This window comes from Triticum dicoccoides, chromosome 3B (assembly GCF_002162155.2).
Source record: "Triticum dicoccoides isolate Atlit2015 ecotype Zavitan chromosome 3B, WEW_v2.0, whole genome shotgun sequence".
NCBI classification, from domain to species: Eukaryota; Viridiplantae; Streptophyta; class Magnoliopsida; order Poales; family Poaceae; genus Triticum; species Triticum dicoccoides.
Genome location: NC_041385.1, coordinates 311,916,560 through 311,936,234, shown reverse-complemented (window position 1 = coordinate 311,936,234; position 19,675 = coordinate 311,916,560). Strand labels below are relative to the sequence as shown.

Here is a 19,675-nt window from a genome sequence, read left to right as displayed (position 1 = left end):
CCACCTCCAGCCATCTCCTTACTCGCCGCAGGCACCCACTAGGATCAACCTAGGGCACTTTGCACCCTACCATACAGCCCGATCGCCACCCACCCACCTACCAGCAGCAGCAACCACAAATCACTGCCCCCTTTGTCGTCTTCACAACCCCACCTGCCAACCAATTTCACACGCCATTATGACCACACTCCCTTCGCAACCCATCTATGGATCCACCTGCCCATCACCTCCCTTCAGGCCCTGCCTAACCATCACCACAGCTCAAGTTACGGTTCCATCGTGCCCCGCTTCCACAAGCTCGACTTCCCAACATGTGATGGCTTGGTTGACCCTCTCGGTTGGCTCAATAGGTGCTTACAATTTTTTCGTGGGCTCCACATGGACAAGGCTGACAAGGTCTGGACGGCAGCCTGCCACCTCATCAATGACGCTCAATTCTGGTACTTACAGCTTGAGCGCAACTTCAGCATGCTGACATGGTATTGGGCAGTTCGCGCATCTGCCATTCACTTCCTCAGTTGCTGACTACAGCAGCAGATTTCTAGCCCTCATGTGCCACAACAATGAGCCGTTAACATCGACCCAGTGTCTCTGCATAGCAAGGCTGCTCGAGGGTCTTCAAGTTGACGTCGAGCTTCAACGATCGTCTGACTTCATGAGCAGTGGCATTTCCTTCCAACGACGTCTGGACACCAGCCTCATGTGGTCAACACAACTCTGGCACCTTCCACGACAGCACCACTAGCAACTGTTCTGCCGTCAACCACTCCAGCACCAACCCTGCCACAGCATGTTCATCACCTCAACCCACCGTTGGGGCCTTTGCTTCAACTACTACGAGATTTATGTCCGGGATCACCGGTGCGCACGACTCTTCTTCATCGATGCAGGCGACTTCGACCAGGACAGGTCCGCAACTGCTAGCACCAAAGACCCATGGGAGTCAATTGAACAGTTACAGCTTGCAGAAGCTGTTTTTCAAGAAGGGGGGAGATGTTATGTGGGCCAACCCATCAAACCTGGAGTCTTATGGCTTCAGAGTCCTAGTTGATTAAGTAAGTTTGTTAGGAAAGGGTCCAGCCAGTTTAGAGACCGTATTAGAGTTTGAATAGACTTACCAGCTTGTCGGTCAAGTCTTGTCTACTATATATAGGGGCCGACCCCTCTCAATAAAGTAGAGAAGAATATTGTCGTTTACTTTTATCTACTTTGCAGTAATTAGGGTTATGTCAATAGTAGATCCTATCAGTAGCTTAGAAAAGATTTTGTCATTTTGTCATGCTCTTTTTCTTTTCTTGGTGTTTAATTTGTTTTCACCCTTTGTGGTGTTGTGCACTTTTGTGCCTTCTCAGCGTTTTTTAAATTTAAAATGACATGGATTATGGTGCATTCTCAATTAAAAAATTAATGACGTCCAGTTCAGCGGTTCTTTTTACAGATTTACGAGATTAATACTACTATTTTTGTAGATGGTCATTTCTTAGTATGTGCTCCATTTCTACTTTCTATAATAAAAAGGGCAGCCCGGTGCACGTAGCTCTCGCTTGCTCAGGGTCCGGCCACTTTGGGTCTATAGTACACAGCCTTTCCCTCCATTTCTGCAAGAGGCTGCTTCTAGGACTCGAACCCGTGACCACCTCATGGTCACAAGGCAACAGCTTTACCGCTAAGCCAAGGCTCCCCTTCTCTACTTTCTAGAATAGACTAGTATTAATATTTTTTAACTTCAACACTTAGGACAGATGTCGTTTTTTAAAAAAACTTAGGACTGCTATAGATATTAGTATTCTACTATAAAATATTCCAAGTAAAAGGCTAGAATGGATTTTTTTTTAATTCACCTTCATGACACACAATAGAAGTTTGACAAGTGGCTGGTGGAGCTAGCATATCCAAGATAACAACATTTGTGCCATTTGAATTGCATCCAGCTGCAGTAAGAACAGATCCACTTGCATCCACATACGCAACATCACTGTCATCAATAAAAAAATAAAATAAGATACAGCATAACTGTATCAAGTCGTTGCAAGTAGTTACATGAACAAGTTTAGTCCACATACGAAGCATGGCTGTTAAAGCACAAGGATGACTCTGTAGGATGGACATTGCTTCTTCCACCCACCTCAACTTGCCATGTACAAATTGTACCATCTAATGCAGCAGTTGCAAACCGCTGCCCGTAATAATCAAATTGAACAGCCGATATGGAAGCAAGTGCATAAGGTGGTGGAATATTAGCAGCAGGGAGAACACCATATGTAGCTCTTGCACTATCTTTACCAAACTGTAACAGCCAAAGCACGAAAGTTATCAGTGGATAATTAAACACGGGACCATATCTAGTTCAAACCACTACAGGTAATGATATGATAACCCTTTCGATCGACCCAGCAAAATAGTGAAATATCTAGCTATTCAGCAAAGTCAACCATTTTGTTTCTTTATCCTCATGTTTGGAAACAAAATTATATTTATTTAGCGAGATCTCTTTATGTATAATATAAGGGTGGGTATACATTAAAGAATCTGAAAATTTATATAACAAAATAGCAGACAAAATGCGTAGTGGGCACAATCTCCAAAGGTACAGTGCTTACAATGTACTCCCTCCGATCCAAAAAAAAAAGTGTTGCGGTTTTAGTTTAAATTTGAACTAAAACCACGACACTTTTTTTTGGATCGGAGGGAGTAGTAAATATATGTTTTTACATTCTACAGAAAGTCTACATAGAAAATTCTCCATTTGTACCCTCCCATTTTGCCTTATAAAATATTTGTTCCTTCGTGGACAACTAAAATCTTTCCTCTAATCAAGATATGGGAGTGGGGGGTGCTTTTTGAACTACGGAAAGTAGATTTAACCGAAAATGGCAAAGAGTCGTATTTATAATAAGATTTTGTTTTAAAATGTTCCAGACATACATTTCTCGATTTAAATTACTGCAAGATGTACTAACTACAGATCTAGATAACATCAAATGCCAGGCAGTCTATACAAAAGCCTTATTGAAATAACTGACGTGGTTTTAGTTCAAATTTTGAACTAAAACCACGTCAGTTATTTCTGAACGGAGGGAATACATGTTATGTCTCCAAGATAATATAAATTCTTTTTTTTTCTCGAACACGCAGGAGAGCTACGCATTATTATATTTATGTTAAGAAAAAGGAGTCTTGGAAGACTCATAAAGCCCGTTAGGGCAGGGACAAAAGATCACCAAGAAAGATAAAACTATGAGCACGACCAATAACAGAACTCTGGCCAAATTTCTCAGAGCCCTTTGGGCCTCGTCCCTAATGTTCTGTATAATCGAAATAAGGCTAATTAGGGCGCCCTCAGAAACACATTCATTCCTATGCTTCCATATCCACCAAGCTACCAACACAACCGAAGTGTCAAAACCCCTGCGGTATTGTCTATCAACTTGCTTGTTGCTTGGCGCCACCAAACAGTAAAAACAAGATCATCTGGCCCTCGTGTACGCTGTTGCAGAGCAACCAAGGACAACAGAGAACCATACTTCTCTTGAGAACACACACGCAGTGAGCAGAAGTTGTATGGTTTTCCTCCTGATCACAGAGCACATTTTTCCGGGTGGTCAGGACCACGGCGAGTCAAAAAATCAGGAGTCCAGAAACGATTTACTGAGGCCAACCAAATAAAGAATCTGCAGCGAGTGGAGCCCAAGTTTTCAAAATTTCCATCCATAGATCAAAATCAGCATCCCCTAAGAGGAAACGATAGCCTGATTTGGTCGTGAGCTTTCCCGAAGATGGCGGACAAATATGCTGATCCTAAAACCCAGAAGATTAACCTCAGATAAGATTTCCCATAACTGAAGATATTCCAACAACGCCTCCGTTGACAGACCACCTCTAATGTCATGGATCCTAGTAGCATCAGTTTGTGCTTCATTTACTGTTCTTCTACTTATCACTATAATGTGGTGCATGATCTGACAGGGATTGCCAATGCAACCATGTGTCACACCAAAAGAGTGTTATGCTGCTATCACCAACAATAGAAATGATCAAGATGGAGAACATTGCAACCGAATTAGGATGTACTTGAAGTTCAACATCAGCCCATGGACGATCGGGTTGTCTTTTTAAGCCATAGCCACCTCATTTTCAGTGCTCATCCAAGCACCTCCAAATCAAGACTCCACAACCCTCCAAGATAATATAGATTCTTGAATGGACATTTGTAGTTGTGTTAGCTATTTAATTTCATGATCCTTAGCCCATAAGATTTACATCATATAAAGAAAAAAGAGAAATATTAAATCGCTGATTGCGTGTGAACAAATGACTAGAAGAAAGAAAAAAGGGAGAACTAACTGCCATGCCCATAAAACCAAGCATCGATAGACCCACACTGACAAGTAATAACCAATCAAGCGTGGCATAATTGACAATTTCCCGTAATACTTACCTCCCATAAATACACATGTGTATTGCTTGACCCCACTAGCAACAATGGCAAAGAGGGATGGCGTGATAGTGCTCTTGAATGGATATTCTCAAGGGTTGCTGGAGGATCAACAAAATCCTCAAATTCGTCGGGTTCGCCCCACCCAAACCCTGATGCCCCAATACCAGCATAACCTGGAATTCCAAATGCCCCACCACCAGTTAAGTCTCTTCCAGGTTTCGCCAAAGAACCTACACCAATATTTGTCCCATCTGAACCAAGATGAGATCCTCTCCTTCTGACAGGACCAACACTAGGTGAAATAAGAGTTGCAGCAGGTGTAGTTTCAGAACAAGCCCAACCATCTGATGGCCACTCAGATCCTGACCAAATATACTCTGCTGATTTCTTGTCCTGTTGATTGCCATACCAGTTGAAAAAAACAAGACCCTGAAAAATGGATGACCTTAGTCAAACAAAAATGGTGCAGCAACGCAACTACGCATGACTTAAGGAGACAAAAAGTCCACATACAACATTACAAACAATAATGTCGAACATCTTGGGACCAGTTGTTACTTGCAGCACAGCTCTTACAATAGGTTTGAAGATATACATTTAGTTCAAAAAAATACTAGAAAAATAATACAAGAACCAAAATATTATTATTTTATAACAATACATCATATCAGGGAGGCAAATAAGGTCAGCAATCATAGCATCATGACTAAGGAATGAGAAAAAGGTTGAGCAATTCCTCATAATTTGAAAAGAGGGGTTGTAAAGGGCAATTAGCAATGTGTAATTAAGCCCTGTTCAAGAATTCATCCGATTAACCAGTTAACTTGCCAATTAATCCCTACTAGTAGGGTCACCGAGTAGCCGATAAACTGATAAATCATCCGATTAATTGATTAAATGGCCGATTAACTTGCCGATTAGCCTATTAATCCCCTACTCACCAGCCAGCCGAGCAGCTACCAGTTAACGATTTCCTCAACAATAAGGGACTAAATGTGCAACGCAGTTGTTATATATTCAACTTAATTTGTTTGTCATCAGATTATATCGGATGGCTAAGATGGTTTGTGTCAAACCTGACCCATATTTTTTATTGGTACAAGAATGTAGATATTAAAGAGTACTCATTAATTGCAGTCTAAGGATATCAGAGATAAAAGCATCATCAAGAACATGTTTTCTGCATCATCTGTAAAAAATCCTAGTCCTCATCCACAAAACGAAAGAAACACCTTCTAGTGTGGCTCATTCAGTTCAAAGCATAAAAGCTAGGCATGGCCTGTTTTGATTATGTTGCAATATTATCATGTTTGACAATTCAACATAAAGAAAAAATATTACAGTATTCACACATAATTAGGATAATACTCCCTCCGTTCCAAATTAATTGAAGTTGTAGTTTTGTCTTAAGTCGAGCTTCTTTAAGTTTGACCAAGTCTTTAGAAAAATTTAGTAACATCTAGAAAACCAAGTTAGTCTCATGAGATTCTTAAAAAAAATGTATGTTCATACTAATATGTATTTGGTGTTGTATAGATCTACCATTTTTATAGAGTTGCTCAAAATTAAACAAGTTTGACTTAGGACAAACCTAGAACTTCAATTAATTTGGAACAGATGGAGTAGTGAATGGTTCAAAAACAATACCTTTCGGTTGGTAGCAACAGCAGCATGTTGCTCATTGGTTGAGTTGAGACATATTGCCTGCACCATTGCAAAAGATTAAAATGCAGTGCACAAAAGAAAGCAAAGAATGAGTCATCTCAAGGAAAAGAAGGTCATTAGGCTTGACAATGAATACCTCAAGAAGTTCCCCATTTCTCCTTAGAAGTTCCTTTGGGCTTTGAAAGCCTTTTTCTTCGATCAGGCATTTCCTTTTAGGTTCAAGAGAGGTTTCCACATCAGAAGAAGCCTTGTCAACAAATACATGCCCTTTCTCATTGTCCTTGGAGCTAACACTGCATTTATTTTCTCCTCCATTACTTTGAGTAGAATCGTTTTCACACTCGACTTTTGTACTTTCAACCATATTCTTCCAAGATCTACTGAGCTTTTTGTTGTTTAACGGAAAGCAATTCACGTCTTCATTCACAAATGCTGCACAGATATCCACAGGGTTAGCAGATATTTCCCACAAAACATGAAACAACACCTCCATGTTCTCAGTGTTTGTGCCCTGAGCTATATATGCGAGCTGATCGCGACTAGTCTTGTTGGACTGTGGCTGAGACGACATATATTCTAACCAGAAAAGCACACTCGGATGTAAATTATTTGATAATTTCTCTCTGAAAAATGATGCATGGAGTCTTACTAATGAAGACGACACAAATTGCAGGGAATCAATAACAAACTTTGCAGCAACTGAAGAGGCAAGACCCTTAAATTCCTTCACGTCACTTGTACAAGCTTCACCTTCAAGTTTCTCGTTTCCAATGAACTCTTTTAAGTGATGTTTCATAAAGGATGACAATCCAATCCACAAGGAAGCACCTATCAAATGCCACTTTTCATCAATTGAAAGACTTGAATCCTCACTTCCTCCTTGTTGTCTCTTGTCCAATGAACCATTGGGCATTACCGCCTCTGTGTTAATTGATATACCATGACTTTTATGGTGTGCAGCTTGCATCAATCGGTCTAATAATACTTGAAATGACTGATCATTCGCAGAAGCACCTAACACTGGATTGCTCATGATAAGTAATGCCTTCATGTCATGGCATAGCCAAGAAACAGAAAAGCCTATGTTGTAATCAAGGAGATCAATAACAGCATATATGGCTGATGTCTTGTCCAATGCAGAAGTTCTACTGAGGTCATGTTTCAGGAGTAGCCTGCTAGTACTCAGATAATGTGATAAAGTTGCTATAATGTATTTCATGTTTTCCATAGGTGTACATACAGTAATATGGGTGAGGTCTGTATTAAGAACAGAACAGATGAAGCAGCAGGAGACAACATATCGAGTAAGAAATTCAAAACTCTCCTTGCATGACACCAACAACAGAGAGTCAATCGAACGGGAAGTGCAACCTTCAAGACAATGACTATTAGTTCCACCATCTGGTGATCTACAAACTGATAGCAGAACATATGCAAGAAATAATAAACCATCATGGGAACAGGAGGTAAGGATCTGCAATGTAACAGAAGCAGAATTTAGGATGGTTCGTACGAAAGGCTCTGTAGAAATAAAGAAGTAAAAGAAGCTGCTATCTCCTGATGTTACCTTCTCAGCTACATCATAAAACTGAAGTGAGAACCTTTTATCAAATATTGATATTGCAGCACTAACATCACGCGTAAGTTCCTCGATGTCATGGCTGTTGTGCTCTTTAAGGACCTTATCTTTAGCTAATGGTAGACCGCAATGTGCACAGAGAAAGTGATTTCTCAGCATGCGTGACAAATAATTTGAAGCCATGGTTACTTTGAGTTCTGATTCAACATCATTAACGACAGATGATGAAAGCCAATTGGAAGAAGCATTGAAAGGGTTTAGTATTCCATCAAGAATCTTGTCATCTGCACCATGTTGTGAGCTGGTGCCGTCCTTCTCAACTATGCTCGATTTACAAGATAGGCATTCAAGTGCTTCAAGCTAATGAGCACAAAAAAAAACAAGATTAAGTGTAATGCAAAACAGCAGCAAGGACAACTCAGCTGCTAAGAGATTATACTTACAGGTAGTCCACATCTGTTTAAGGCACATGCAGCCAGTGCAAATGAAAGCTTAGATAATTTTGCAGATAGAGCTTCACCAGCACAGTTTCTGAAACTATTTTTCGTTGATAGGATTGCACAATACTGACCCAATTCTGGGTCTGCAAACACATTCTGACCACCATGAGTGTCGGATTCATCAAACAGTAACTTGGGATGGCAGCAAAATAATTTACTGACAGACTGGGAGTAGTTCCCTAGCATCCACTGAAGATTTAAATGAAATTTAATTAAGAAGCTTAAGGGTCCATTCTGTACTCGTCATAAACTATTTTGATTTTCAAAATAAAAAAGGGAAAAGAAAAAGGCAGACATATAACATACTTCAAGCAGGCTTGAAAGCCAGTGGTCTCCTTTCTCAACTGCATCAGGGAGCAGCACATTTGAAATGAGGTTACGCTCCAAGGGGCCTCCAGATCCCTCAACAAGCCGACAAATTACCATAGCAAGCTGTTCATCTTGAAGGTTCTTCGCACAAACATTGATGGCAGAGGAAGTATCACCTCCAAGCAGGAAAAATGCTATAGCAAGCTCCCATTGATGCCTTCCCAGTAGTACATAAGCATTTTTAAGAGCAGCGGCTTTGTTTTTTTCTTCCTAGATAAATTTATCTGAATAAGTACGATGTAGTGATATAATTCACTTTGCAACACAAAGCATTACTGTAAAATGCATGAAATTCCTTCTGGCCGTGTTTGATGCGCATTCTCTTAAAAATATGGCACTGCCAGTATAGTGATAAAGATATGAAGTGTGGCAAAAACTGATCATTTGAGATGCCAGGACTAGCAACTACTCCATCAGTCCTAAAATTCAAGGCATATTTTGTCGTTACACAAATTTGAACTATTGAACTAAAACCACGACAAGAATTATGGAACGGAGGGAGTACTTTGTTATATGTGGTTTATGTGACATGAAATTTACACCACTAGAATTGTATTAAAATACTTATGATGTGATTTTTAATCTCATAAACCGTATATTAATAGAGTAATCATTGATCAAAACCTTATGATACTGAATCAACATACGCCTTACATGTAGTATTACTTTCTGAAAGACTTCAGTATGTGCAAGTTCACATTTGCAACTATTGTATTAATAGGCATGACCGCATAGTTGAAGCTGTCAATAGATTGAACCATACTATACACTGATGTACCTGGAAGTTCCTGCAGAGAAACTCATACAGACGTTTATCCTTCTCATTTCTGCTGACCTTGAAAAGGCCAACTAATACTTTTATTCTGTTTAATGCTATATAGAGCAGAGCACAATCCTTGGGATCCTTGCTTTTAAGATACTGCAACCTTGCCAACTTCTCCATCTACAATTTCAGACATATCACATTACCTAATAAGCACAGGTGATTATCCAGATAACTGCAAATGTAAACAATGTTCATTATGGTGTCCATACATATGGCAGGAAAAAAATAGACAGAAGATCCGTTAATACTTCATACCTAGAATCTGGACGCAGAACACTACAACAATGACAATGTTTCAGCAGTAGAGAACATCAGCCATCAAATGTGCCACATTTGACGCCTTGGTCAAAAAGAATATCGGGTTTAAATATAAACCGCAACACTGAATATATTCTTTTGAAAAAAACATAGGGAATCATCTTGTGTAGGATGCTACTATTGGTCAAAAGAAGAATCTATGTTAACTCAAAGTCCCAAACTTTGTAAATGCAATCAGTTGTAGCTGAGCAGTGCTTTGCTACTAACATGCTGCCCTAGAAAGTCAAGTTGACATCGTCCTGGGATCAACCGTTTGATGCTCTCGGTTGAGCTCCTTCCACGCATGTGTGACACCTTCATGTGGTCATGATCAGCCTGCAACCTGAGCTCGGCTCCTAAGCCACGCTTGGTTAAGCTTCTTCGAGACCCGAGTCATATTCCATTCTTGTTAGAAATTTTTTATTATGAAAAATTAAGTTATTTATATTTAGTATTCATTTTATTTGGATTGTTTCTATTCAAAATCCAAACTGTTTGTTTTGTTGACAGAGGATTTTTAGGGATGTAAGGAGATACACTACAAACTGGTAAACAGAACTTTCAGTGATTGACAGAATGATACCGTAACTACATCCTATCATTGCCGTGTTAGTCAACTGTGACATTTGCTGTTAGCGAAACTTATGAGAACCTAAATACTAGTTCTGAAATATCTGATTGCTGAGAAAGATATTTCCATACCCTGGTCCTTAGCTGGGACACATTGGTATACCATAATCCCATACCAAGGTTTTGCATCTCTAACCAAGTCGATTCTGCTGGAAGAACATAATCAAGTAGATCATCCTGACAATCAGATTGGAAGGCCCATGCAATGGAAGCAGAATCAAGATGGCACCCTTCAGCACCAGATGAATCTCCAGATCTCCTAAGCACATATAGGCGTTGGAACTGCACAGCAATCCAGAACCTTAAGAGAAATGCAATCATCAATTAACATGACTTCTCAACAACAACAAAAGCGAAAAGGGTAGCGGCAGTTTTTTGTCTAATTTTTGACAATGCCTAGATTGTAGTCAATAGAAAAACATACCAACACGATTTTACAAGCTAGGAGTTATCTTACCTTCGCCCTGCTTCATCAAGGGTTTTATAGGGAGAAGCACGGTTCTGATCAGTAATTTCACCCAAAAGATCAGAAACTGCATGTATCTGTATTTTTTCAGTGTCACTTATTGCAAACATGCCAAAGTTCTTATCAAGGAGCTGACTTATCTCTGACCTTTCAGATGCACTAGTGGTGGTATTGATACCTAAATTACTCGTCATGTAAGAAAATGAATTTGATGGTGACAGCAAGTTGAAGGCTGTGCTACTTCCGTTGTCACCCCACAGTAACCCTTTGCTAGAAATATCGCTTGACGGTGCATGCGTAAAGTACCGCGACAAAGGAAGTTCAGGGATATTATGGCATGATTTACTGCATGAACTACAGTCCAACAAGGTGTTTAATGTTGTACTTGCTTTCATGGATTCAACAAGATGCTGCAGAATGCCATCTGCACGTTTCCATTCACCTGTGCACAAACAACAATAAAGAGTTAATTCCATTGCCTAATTTCATAAAATTAACAAGATGCTGTGGTTAAATTGAAAAATAAAATTCTGCAAGTTTACTGAAAATACTGTGAGCAGAAATCAGGAATGAACGTGGACTTCTATCAGGGCAAATCATTAGGGCATCTCCACCGCGGATCACCAAATCGCCCGTAAATGTCCGGACAGTACCGTAAATGTCCGGACCAGACTGTCCGGACATTTTTTGCCATCCAACGGCGGTCACCAAAAAATGCCCGTACCGGTCCGAATGTCCGAAATCCCATAGACCGGCATGGCGGCACCAAACGAACCGGAGATTTGCGGGAATCCAGACATCCGCCACGTCGGACTCTGACACGCCCAACCCACCCAAAACCAAGGCGAAGCCCACGCATTTGGGAATTCCCAGTTTCCCACCACTGTTTCCGTACAAAAGCCCGCCCTTTCCACTGCCTCCACCCGGATCTACACCTCCCTCCCCACCGTTCGGTTCGTCCGCCGCCGGAGGAGTTGACTGGAACAACAGAAATTTCGCCGGAGCCGAAGGATCTAAGGGTGGTGGCCGCCCGCAAGGCCGCTCCCGCGGAACACAACGCCCGCCGCTACAAGGCGAAGAAGAAGGCCGATCAGGGCAGACCTCTCCGGCAAAGCGTGTCGCCAGGCTGGTGCCGCCCAGGCAATCGCCGCCCTAGCAACCCAGCTGAATACGCCCTACTACTACGCCTCCCACCATCTCGGTCCTGTCAACACGCAGCAATAGCCGCACCAATCCGCGTCTTTCTTCACCTCCAGCCATCGAGTCCCGTTCACCATCGACCTCAACACCGACTACACCTTCACGGAGTCGCAGTCTTCGAGGCTTGTCCGGTTAAAAACGCCGGTTGTGGAGCGCTCGTCCGTCGGTGCCCGGTCACTGTTTGGCAGAATGTCCCAACAAAGCGTGATCGCGGCAAACGAGGAGATGATGAACATGATCCACGACGAAGGCGGCTACGAAGACAAACAAGTGAAGGACTCCCAGCCGGACAACCAGCAGACGTGCACCCAGCAGCCGGACATGGATCCGGACAACCACTGCCGCCGGGTGCCAACCCAAAGAAGAGGGACTAAATTTCTCCCCAAAGGAAGATGAATTGTTGTGTGAGGCGTGGTTGGCCGCTAGTCTCAATGCGTTTCAGGGCATGGAGCAAAGGGGCATGGCGTTTTGGCAAAGCACGCATAATTGGTTTCCCGAGCAAAAAGCACTGCAATCCCTACCGCACGAAGTGATCCCTGAGCGCAATCCAAAGCCACTCAACCATCAATTGTAAAACATTCAAGAGGTCGTCAACAAGTTTTGCGGCTTCTACAAACAAGTGCAAAAAATGGTGGCCAAGTGGTGCGGCAATCCAAGATCTCGTAAGTTTTGTGGCTTGTTACTCTATGTGTTGGTTTTCAGTGATTTGCTCAATGTTGCAATTTGTTGACCATCCACTATCTTCCTTTGCTAGCTCGTACATGCTAGCACATTATACCACAAGATGGAGAAGAAGCACTTCATCTATATGCATATTTCGTTGTAGGGATGCAAATTTGGAACCTATGGGGTACCCTCCGACCCTTCTTAGTTCAACCAAATGAACTAAAATTTCAGAAGTGATGAGTTCTGAAAACTTAGTTCATTTGGTTGAACTAAGGAGGGTAGGAGGGTACCCTCAAGGTTCAAAATATGTATAACTAGTTGGTTGAAGTTGAATGGGCAAAGCAAGCGGATCACCTACATTCCCAGTTCCGTCAAGACGGCATGGTCAATGAAGATGAAGGTGGTGATCCAGCCGTTCCAACACAAGAAGAGCTTGCTCCAACCAAGAATGTAATTAGGAGCCGGGGAGGAAGTGGGAAGAGGAGAAGGAGAAGTGAGAAGGCATGGCGGCCAAGATGACAGAGAAGTTCGAGGACATCATGACGAAGGAGGAGGCAAGTGTCGCACACAATGAGGTGAAGGAGGGAAAGAAGGCGGAGATCAAACTCCAAGAGAAGAGGTTTGGCATCTTCATGGACATGCAAGAAAAGAAAATCAAACTCCAAGAGAAGAAGCTTGAGATCAAGGCCGCTTCGGAGGACTCCAAAATGTGTTTTGTGAAGACCTCGGACTTGGATCTCTATGCGGCAAAGATTTTCCAAGCCTACCGTGCGAGCATATTGCAACGCTTTGCGCAAACTGAGGAGGCTAGACCAGCCGAAGAGTGAGGTTTCTGCCATTGACAGACGAACTGGGAGCCCAAGGAGGGCTTTGGCACAGACGGCCAGACTAGCAACTTTTGGGATCGATTGGATGTAAAACTTATTGAACATCCATTGCTTTTTGGTTGTGATTGCATATGTTTGCAACTATTAAACGTATGCTTCAATTGCTATTGATCTAAATATGCATGTCAAATGGAGTAGGCTGGAACAGGGGCGGACATTTGGTTCCTACAGTTGGATGGTCGTCGGACCAGGGGTGGACATTTGGTGCCTATGTTGGATGGCCGCCACCCCTAAAACTGTGTGTGGACATTTCGTGATGTCCATTTTGGTGATCCGCGTTGGAGTTGCCCTTAAGACGGAAAATGCAATTGGTTAGCAATTACAACATAAGTAATTGTGCTTGCCATTGTAGAACTTAGCAACATAGTTACAACCCAGTTTGAAGAAGGCATAGGCGCATAGCTCAAAGAATGGCAAACCAACAAAGAGCCAAAGAATATTTATCATGATGTTATATGTCATATAACTCCGCCTATGTCTTCTAGGCATAGCCGGTCCCAAGCCCGAGTAAAGGAGGAGGGTTGTGATAGGCTTGGCGAGCCAACGTAAAAACTAGCCAGTCCCATAGGTATGAAACCCATTTAAGCGAGAGTAGTACTAGGATGGGTGACCTCCTGGGAAGTCCTCGTGAAAGGGTTTCATATCTAAGGGTTGTGATAGGCTTGGCGAGCCAACATAAAAACTAGCCAGTCTTTTGGGTATGAAACCCATTTGGGCGAGAGTAGTACTAGGATGGGTGACCTCCTGGGAAGTCCTCGTGAAAAGGTTTCATATCTAGCCTAGCCCAACTTTTTTGGGATAAAAGGCTTCGTAAGTAAGTAAGTAAGTAAATGTTATATGTCATATCTTTCTCAATTTGACCCCTTAAAACTGAAATTGAAATGTCAAAATTAAATCTAGCAAGATCTAATTTGCATTGAGATACTACCTTTGTCTCATATAAGATGTTTTTGTAGGCTAAACTAACCTACAAAACGTCTTACATTTTGATTCGGAGGTAGTACTTACTAAAACATTCTCTAAGTCTACAATACTGAAACAGAAATTCACCCAAATCATGTTACGCACTTATACAAACAGCAGTTCCGCCGTAAAAGGCACCATTTTATCACAATATCAAAAATGCAACTAAAATAGGTTTGCAGATGGAAGGGTTCAAAAGACTGTTAGGCAGACATTTCAGGGAACCAACTATTCTCACCAAGGTCGTTTTGGCAAACCAGAGAGGACAAGTTTTTAACTGAATGGTTTTCTAACCCTGGGTGGAATTGATGCAAGTGATACAGTTGGCCAAGTTTATCCACTGTTTCAAATATCGGCCTACATTTGAGTTAACTGCTACTCGGCACCTGACCGAATCGAATACCCCCTATTCGGCCAATTAACTAGGCCAGCCGATTAATCGGTCTGACAGCTGATAAAAGGCCGAAATTTTAGGTGGGGCCGATTAACTTGCAGAGGATGCAAAGCTTATTTTGGCCTAAAATTAGCCTGTTTCCCTCCCTTCTCTCAGTCTCCTGCTCCTGCTCTCGGCGTTCTAGGTTTAGGGCTCCCTGCTACTGATTGGCTATATCCGCATTGCTGCTGTCCTCTCCTCTGCGTAGGCTTCTACCACTGCAAGTGCTCCATCTTTGAAAAGAAATTCGGGTGATATGGAGTGGCCTAGGATATAAAGATATGTAAAACTTTTCCATGTTACATTAACGTGTACATTGGCATATTTAGACATTTAGTACATTACATGTAGCTATGTAGCCTAGGATATATAGCTATGGCCCTAGTTAACTAACGATAAATGGGTCACTGATAAATTCAGTTAATAGGCCGATTCGCCAATTAATCTACTCACCTGACCAAGCAGCTACCAGTTACCAATATCCTGAACACTGAGTTTATCATTACATTGGCTTTCAGTATGCAGTATTATTTCAGCATTTTGGTATACTAACTAGTGCATAACCATTTTTAAGAGTCATAGCATGAATGTTTTAATGAAATGGTAAAGTTCTCTTGATTAACCATATTCCGTACCAAACCACACATTAAATGGCCTAAATCATAAATAACTACAGCCAAACTTTAAAAACATCTTGGAACCTGCGAGGCATAGTAAGCGTAAGAGCATGTGGGTGTAGCATATTTCCACTTACACAATCTCAAACTCTCACAGGACAATGTGGATAGTTAAAGTTAACAATGGAAGCCAGTAATGGTTAACTTAGCAAGGCCTTGTGCAACAAATGTAGAATCCAGAGAAAAACATTAGAAATAAATTAGAATAGTCGACACCTGAATAAAGATGATGGATAAGTGCTCTTGGGTGATATGGCGCCAAAGGTCCACTCAGATTACTAGATATATCCAACAAGCTCCACAAACCATTAGAACAATGACTATTGTGTTGGCCTGGTAACAGCGTGCTATTGTTCTCAGTGGCCTCCATGTTGCTGTAATTTTCAGATAACCCAGATTTACCAAAGATAGTTTCATTAACATGCACAGTACATGACAACTTATCATGCACATCTGTGGCAGAACAAATGCCTTTTTGGGTAATACGTTCATTTGCTCCTCTTACTAACCATGAACTGAACAGTGAAAGATGATTGTTATGAACAAGCACTATTGACGCCTTTGGCCCCCAGCAGAAGCTGGCAACATCATGATGAGAATGAGCTAATGCAATACAACTCCAAAGATGCTTCACATTTGCAGTGTGCAGCACATTCTGAAAGGAAGGATGCTTATGGGAATATATATGCAACTTATTACGAAAACAGACCGCAAGTAAAAATCTACCATTGCCTAAAGATAGCCAATCTAAACCAACAACAGCACTTTGAATCATTAGTGCATCTTCCAGGAGAAAATACCCATCTCCCATGAGTTTTACTGCTTCCCAGATATGAATGGATGTACTATTCTTCTGAACATTTCTTCCAACAGTAGCAACTCTACCACATCTGGATAGTGAAATTGCACTAATTGGTCCTGGATGAGCACCAAACATGCCAACTAGCTCCCAGCTGTTGCTCCCTCTCCCAGTCTGCAAAGGGTTATCTGCACCAGACATCTTCCAAAGTTTCACAGTGCCATCAGAGTACCCAGTAGCAATATGATAACCTGAGGAAGTTGCAAAAGGTACATGTTGTTGTAGGGGTAATACAGTATTGTCCAGAGACATAACCGAAATGCAGGTGGGATATTCTCCATCCACGTCAGTAGGGAAAACTGTAGAACCTTCATAAATAGCAGCTGCAAACATTTTACCATGGACGTAAGTAACATGTCTCCCTTGATCTGCAGTGGAAAGTGAGTTGGCAGAAAATTCACATAAACACCCCCTTCCTTCATGATGATTTTCTGAATGCAGGACTACTTTCCATGATAAAACTTGAAAGCTCTTCCTCCATACGCACACAATTAGGAAACTGTTGTTTAAAAATGACTTGTTACAGTTAGAAGCTAAAGGTATGGTATGAATGCTATCAGGCGGTTCTTCTGCATTGCTCCCTCCAAGGAAAGGAACTGTGAACATCTTGTGACATGAAACAACACCTCCATTTGGAATTCTGACGACAACTAAATCAGCTCCATTTTCACCTCCCAGGACAAGAAACCTGTTATCATGGAAAACTGAAGGAGCCCAACAAAGACATGAATATTGCACATCTGAAGAAATGTCACGCAGATCAAATTTGCACAGGAGCTTCCATAAAGGATAAGTGGGTGCATGCAAGGTCGATATGAGAGTTGATAAGGTTGAAAGAGACCATACAAATAGCATTCTGCTAGAATCCATAGAAACAGCTAGCTCTATCTCGCAGCTATATGGATGGACAGACACCTCTATGATACTACCCTTATGTCCAACTTGATTAATGGTCTTGGTTGAACAGCATGAGATGCTCTTAGAAGAATCGCTTGAAACATGACTCCCAGAATCTGATGATAAATCAAAAGGCAGGCGAGACCAAATGAATGAATTATCAGGCAGCAAATGAAGCAAAGAGCATCTTGTGGGTGGGCCAGAACATATACTTCGTGATATTACAGTCTCAACAAACATTGGTTGTACTGTAGATTTTGGGTTAATAGCAGATTCCTCCCAAGCCTGTGGTTCGCTCTGCTTCCATAGTGTAATCCGAGGGTACCTTGGTGGAGATACATCATCAAGACAATGAGCAGCCCAAAAATTGGTACAACGCCCAGGGCCAACACTGACCAGCCACTCACATTTGCCAACCTTGTTCTGCCAGTAATGACCTGTAAACAACTTGAACTTAGCTTCTTCATCTCGTGATACAACACTGCCAGTTTCTACTGCCCATCTCACAGATATGTCAACTCCAAGCACTCCATTTAGAATGTTGTCCAACTCAATCACTGCAATGACGCTGAAAGATCTTCGCGAAGTAGCCTGCTTCTTCGACCTGGTCACCTCAGCCCCAGTCCATAGCCGGGCAGTTCCATCCAAGCAGCAGGTCATGAGGATCTCTCTCCTCACTTCAGATGGATCACTGACAGATAACGTCAAAGGCCTCCACTGGATCATGGAAACGGGCTGAGGATGCAGAAGCTCAGCAGTCTCCAGACCCAATTTGGCATCATTCAGAAATACGAGGACAGGCACATTGCCCTCCACAGGAGCAGCAGCTGACGCCGCCACGACAGGGGCGTGGACGAAGTGGGTAGCAGAGACGAGGGACTGCGGCACCTGTGGTGTGGACCTCCAAGCAAGCTGCCAGGAGGATTGCACCCTGGCCCACATGGCAACGCCACCACCGACCACCACGATGCCGTCGCCGGAACCCGTCCAGGCGATGGCGGTGACCGTGAACGTCTCGGTGATGGCCCATCTCAGGAGCCAACTGAATGAACCTGCCAGTTCCAATCTCCAAACGGTGAGCCGTGTGGCAACCACCTAAGTTAGTCAACGACGAGAACTGGACACGAGCCAGATGAACAAACCTGACGAAGGTGCGGGCTGGAAAACGGAGACGGAGTTGCCAGACGCGGCGGCGAGCTCGCCTCTTCCGCGGCCGCACCAGGCGACAGCGGACACGGGGGTGTGGAGGTCGATGACTTGGCAGAAGAATGGGGATTCGTCCTCAACAGTGTCGCTTCCGCTGGTACGGGGAGGGGAGGGGAGGTGGGAGACGACGAGGAGGGAGCCCGCGGCGTAGGCGACCCAGGGGAGGCCGCCGAAGTCAGGGAGGAACGAGAGGGCGCGGTGGTCGGGGGTGGGCGCCGGAGGGATCAGATGCGGTGGATGGAGGGCGAGCGGGAGCTGCGGCAGCGGGTCTTGCTCCCCCATCGTGCAGGCTACTGCATGAGCGTCGGCGCTGCTGGTGGTGGTGTGGAGTTTGGATCCTCACCGGTTGCCGCGGCTGATTTGCCCTTTTCCAGCCGGCGGCCGCAGGGTCATCAAATCCTACCGACAGAAGTGTAAATGCTCCCTAAACTTTCACGATTTGGGCCACCTCCTCCCCTCAACTCAAAAACCGGTTAGTTTTCACCCCTAACTCAAAAACCGGTTAGTTTTCAAAACAAGACAAAACACCGATCATGTTACTGGCTGGCGGTTTTGCTGATCTGAACACACTACTCCTGTTTGGACAGTTATGTCGAGTAGCTTTTCATCGAGAGCGCCACCTCCACCTTGCCGCTTCGGGCAGAGCGCCACCTCCACCTTGCCCGCCGTGAGAAACACCTCCACCTTGCTGCTCTTAGGGCTTATCCGTCCTGCCACTATTGATCCACACCACAACGTTGTTGCTCCCACTGATACATCCGCCCCGACGACGACGCCCCCTTGACTCGTCCAGCGATGTGGCGATCAAGTTGTTTCCGGTGTCACGTGTGTGAGCTAGCAGCCCGCTATCGACCAAAGTAAAAACTTGATCTGTCGCAATTATATGTTCTTGTTTGTGCGTCCAGAAGGGGACGAATGAACTAACTAATATGAGGCTACCTAGCTTGCTATGTTGCTTTGTACCTACCATTCAATCATTCGATTGTCTGACTGTGTGGCTATTGCATCCGGCGACAATGTCAGGCCCGAGTAGTGTATTATCTGATCTAAGCTATGTATGAACGGTATGAAGAAATCAATGAAGAAGGCCAAATCAAGGGGCCCATCTGATGTATTT

General features: G+C 43.0%; 1 protein-coding gene across 1 annotated transcript in view; it reads right to left on the bottom strand.

Moving 5' to 3' along the window:
* The window catches only part of LOC119275967, a 23,010-nt gene extending 4,061 nt beyond the window's left edge, over positions 1-18,949 (bottom strand). Inside the window, exons 1-13 of the mRNA XM_037556899.1 lie at positions 18,495-18,949; positions 15,813-18,404; positions 10,762-11,212; positions 10,377-10,605; positions 9,330-9,494; positions 8,489-8,761; positions 8,126-8,371; positions 7,671-8,042; positions 6,240-7,577; positions 6,086-6,142; positions 4,439-4,867; positions 2,064-2,287; positions 1,842-1,975 (exon numbers count right to left, since the gene is read on the bottom strand). Of these exons, the coding sequence (XP_037412796.1) occupies positions 1,842-1,975; positions 2,064-2,287; positions 4,439-4,867; positions 6,086-6,142; positions 6,240-7,577; positions 7,671-8,042; positions 8,126-8,371; positions 8,489-8,761; positions 9,330-9,494; positions 10,377-10,605; positions 10,762-11,212; positions 15,813-18,404; positions 18,495-18,840 (6,856 nt within the window). The 5' untranslated portion in view covers positions 18,841-18,949. The remainder of the gene's footprint in view (positions 1-1,841; positions 1,976-2,063; positions 2,288-4,438; positions 4,868-6,085; positions 6,143-6,239; positions 7,578-7,670; positions 8,043-8,125; positions 8,372-8,488; positions 8,762-9,329; positions 9,495-10,376; positions 10,606-10,761; positions 11,213-15,812; positions 18,405-18,494) is intronic.
* Positions 18,950-19,675: the final 726 nt, after the last annotated feature.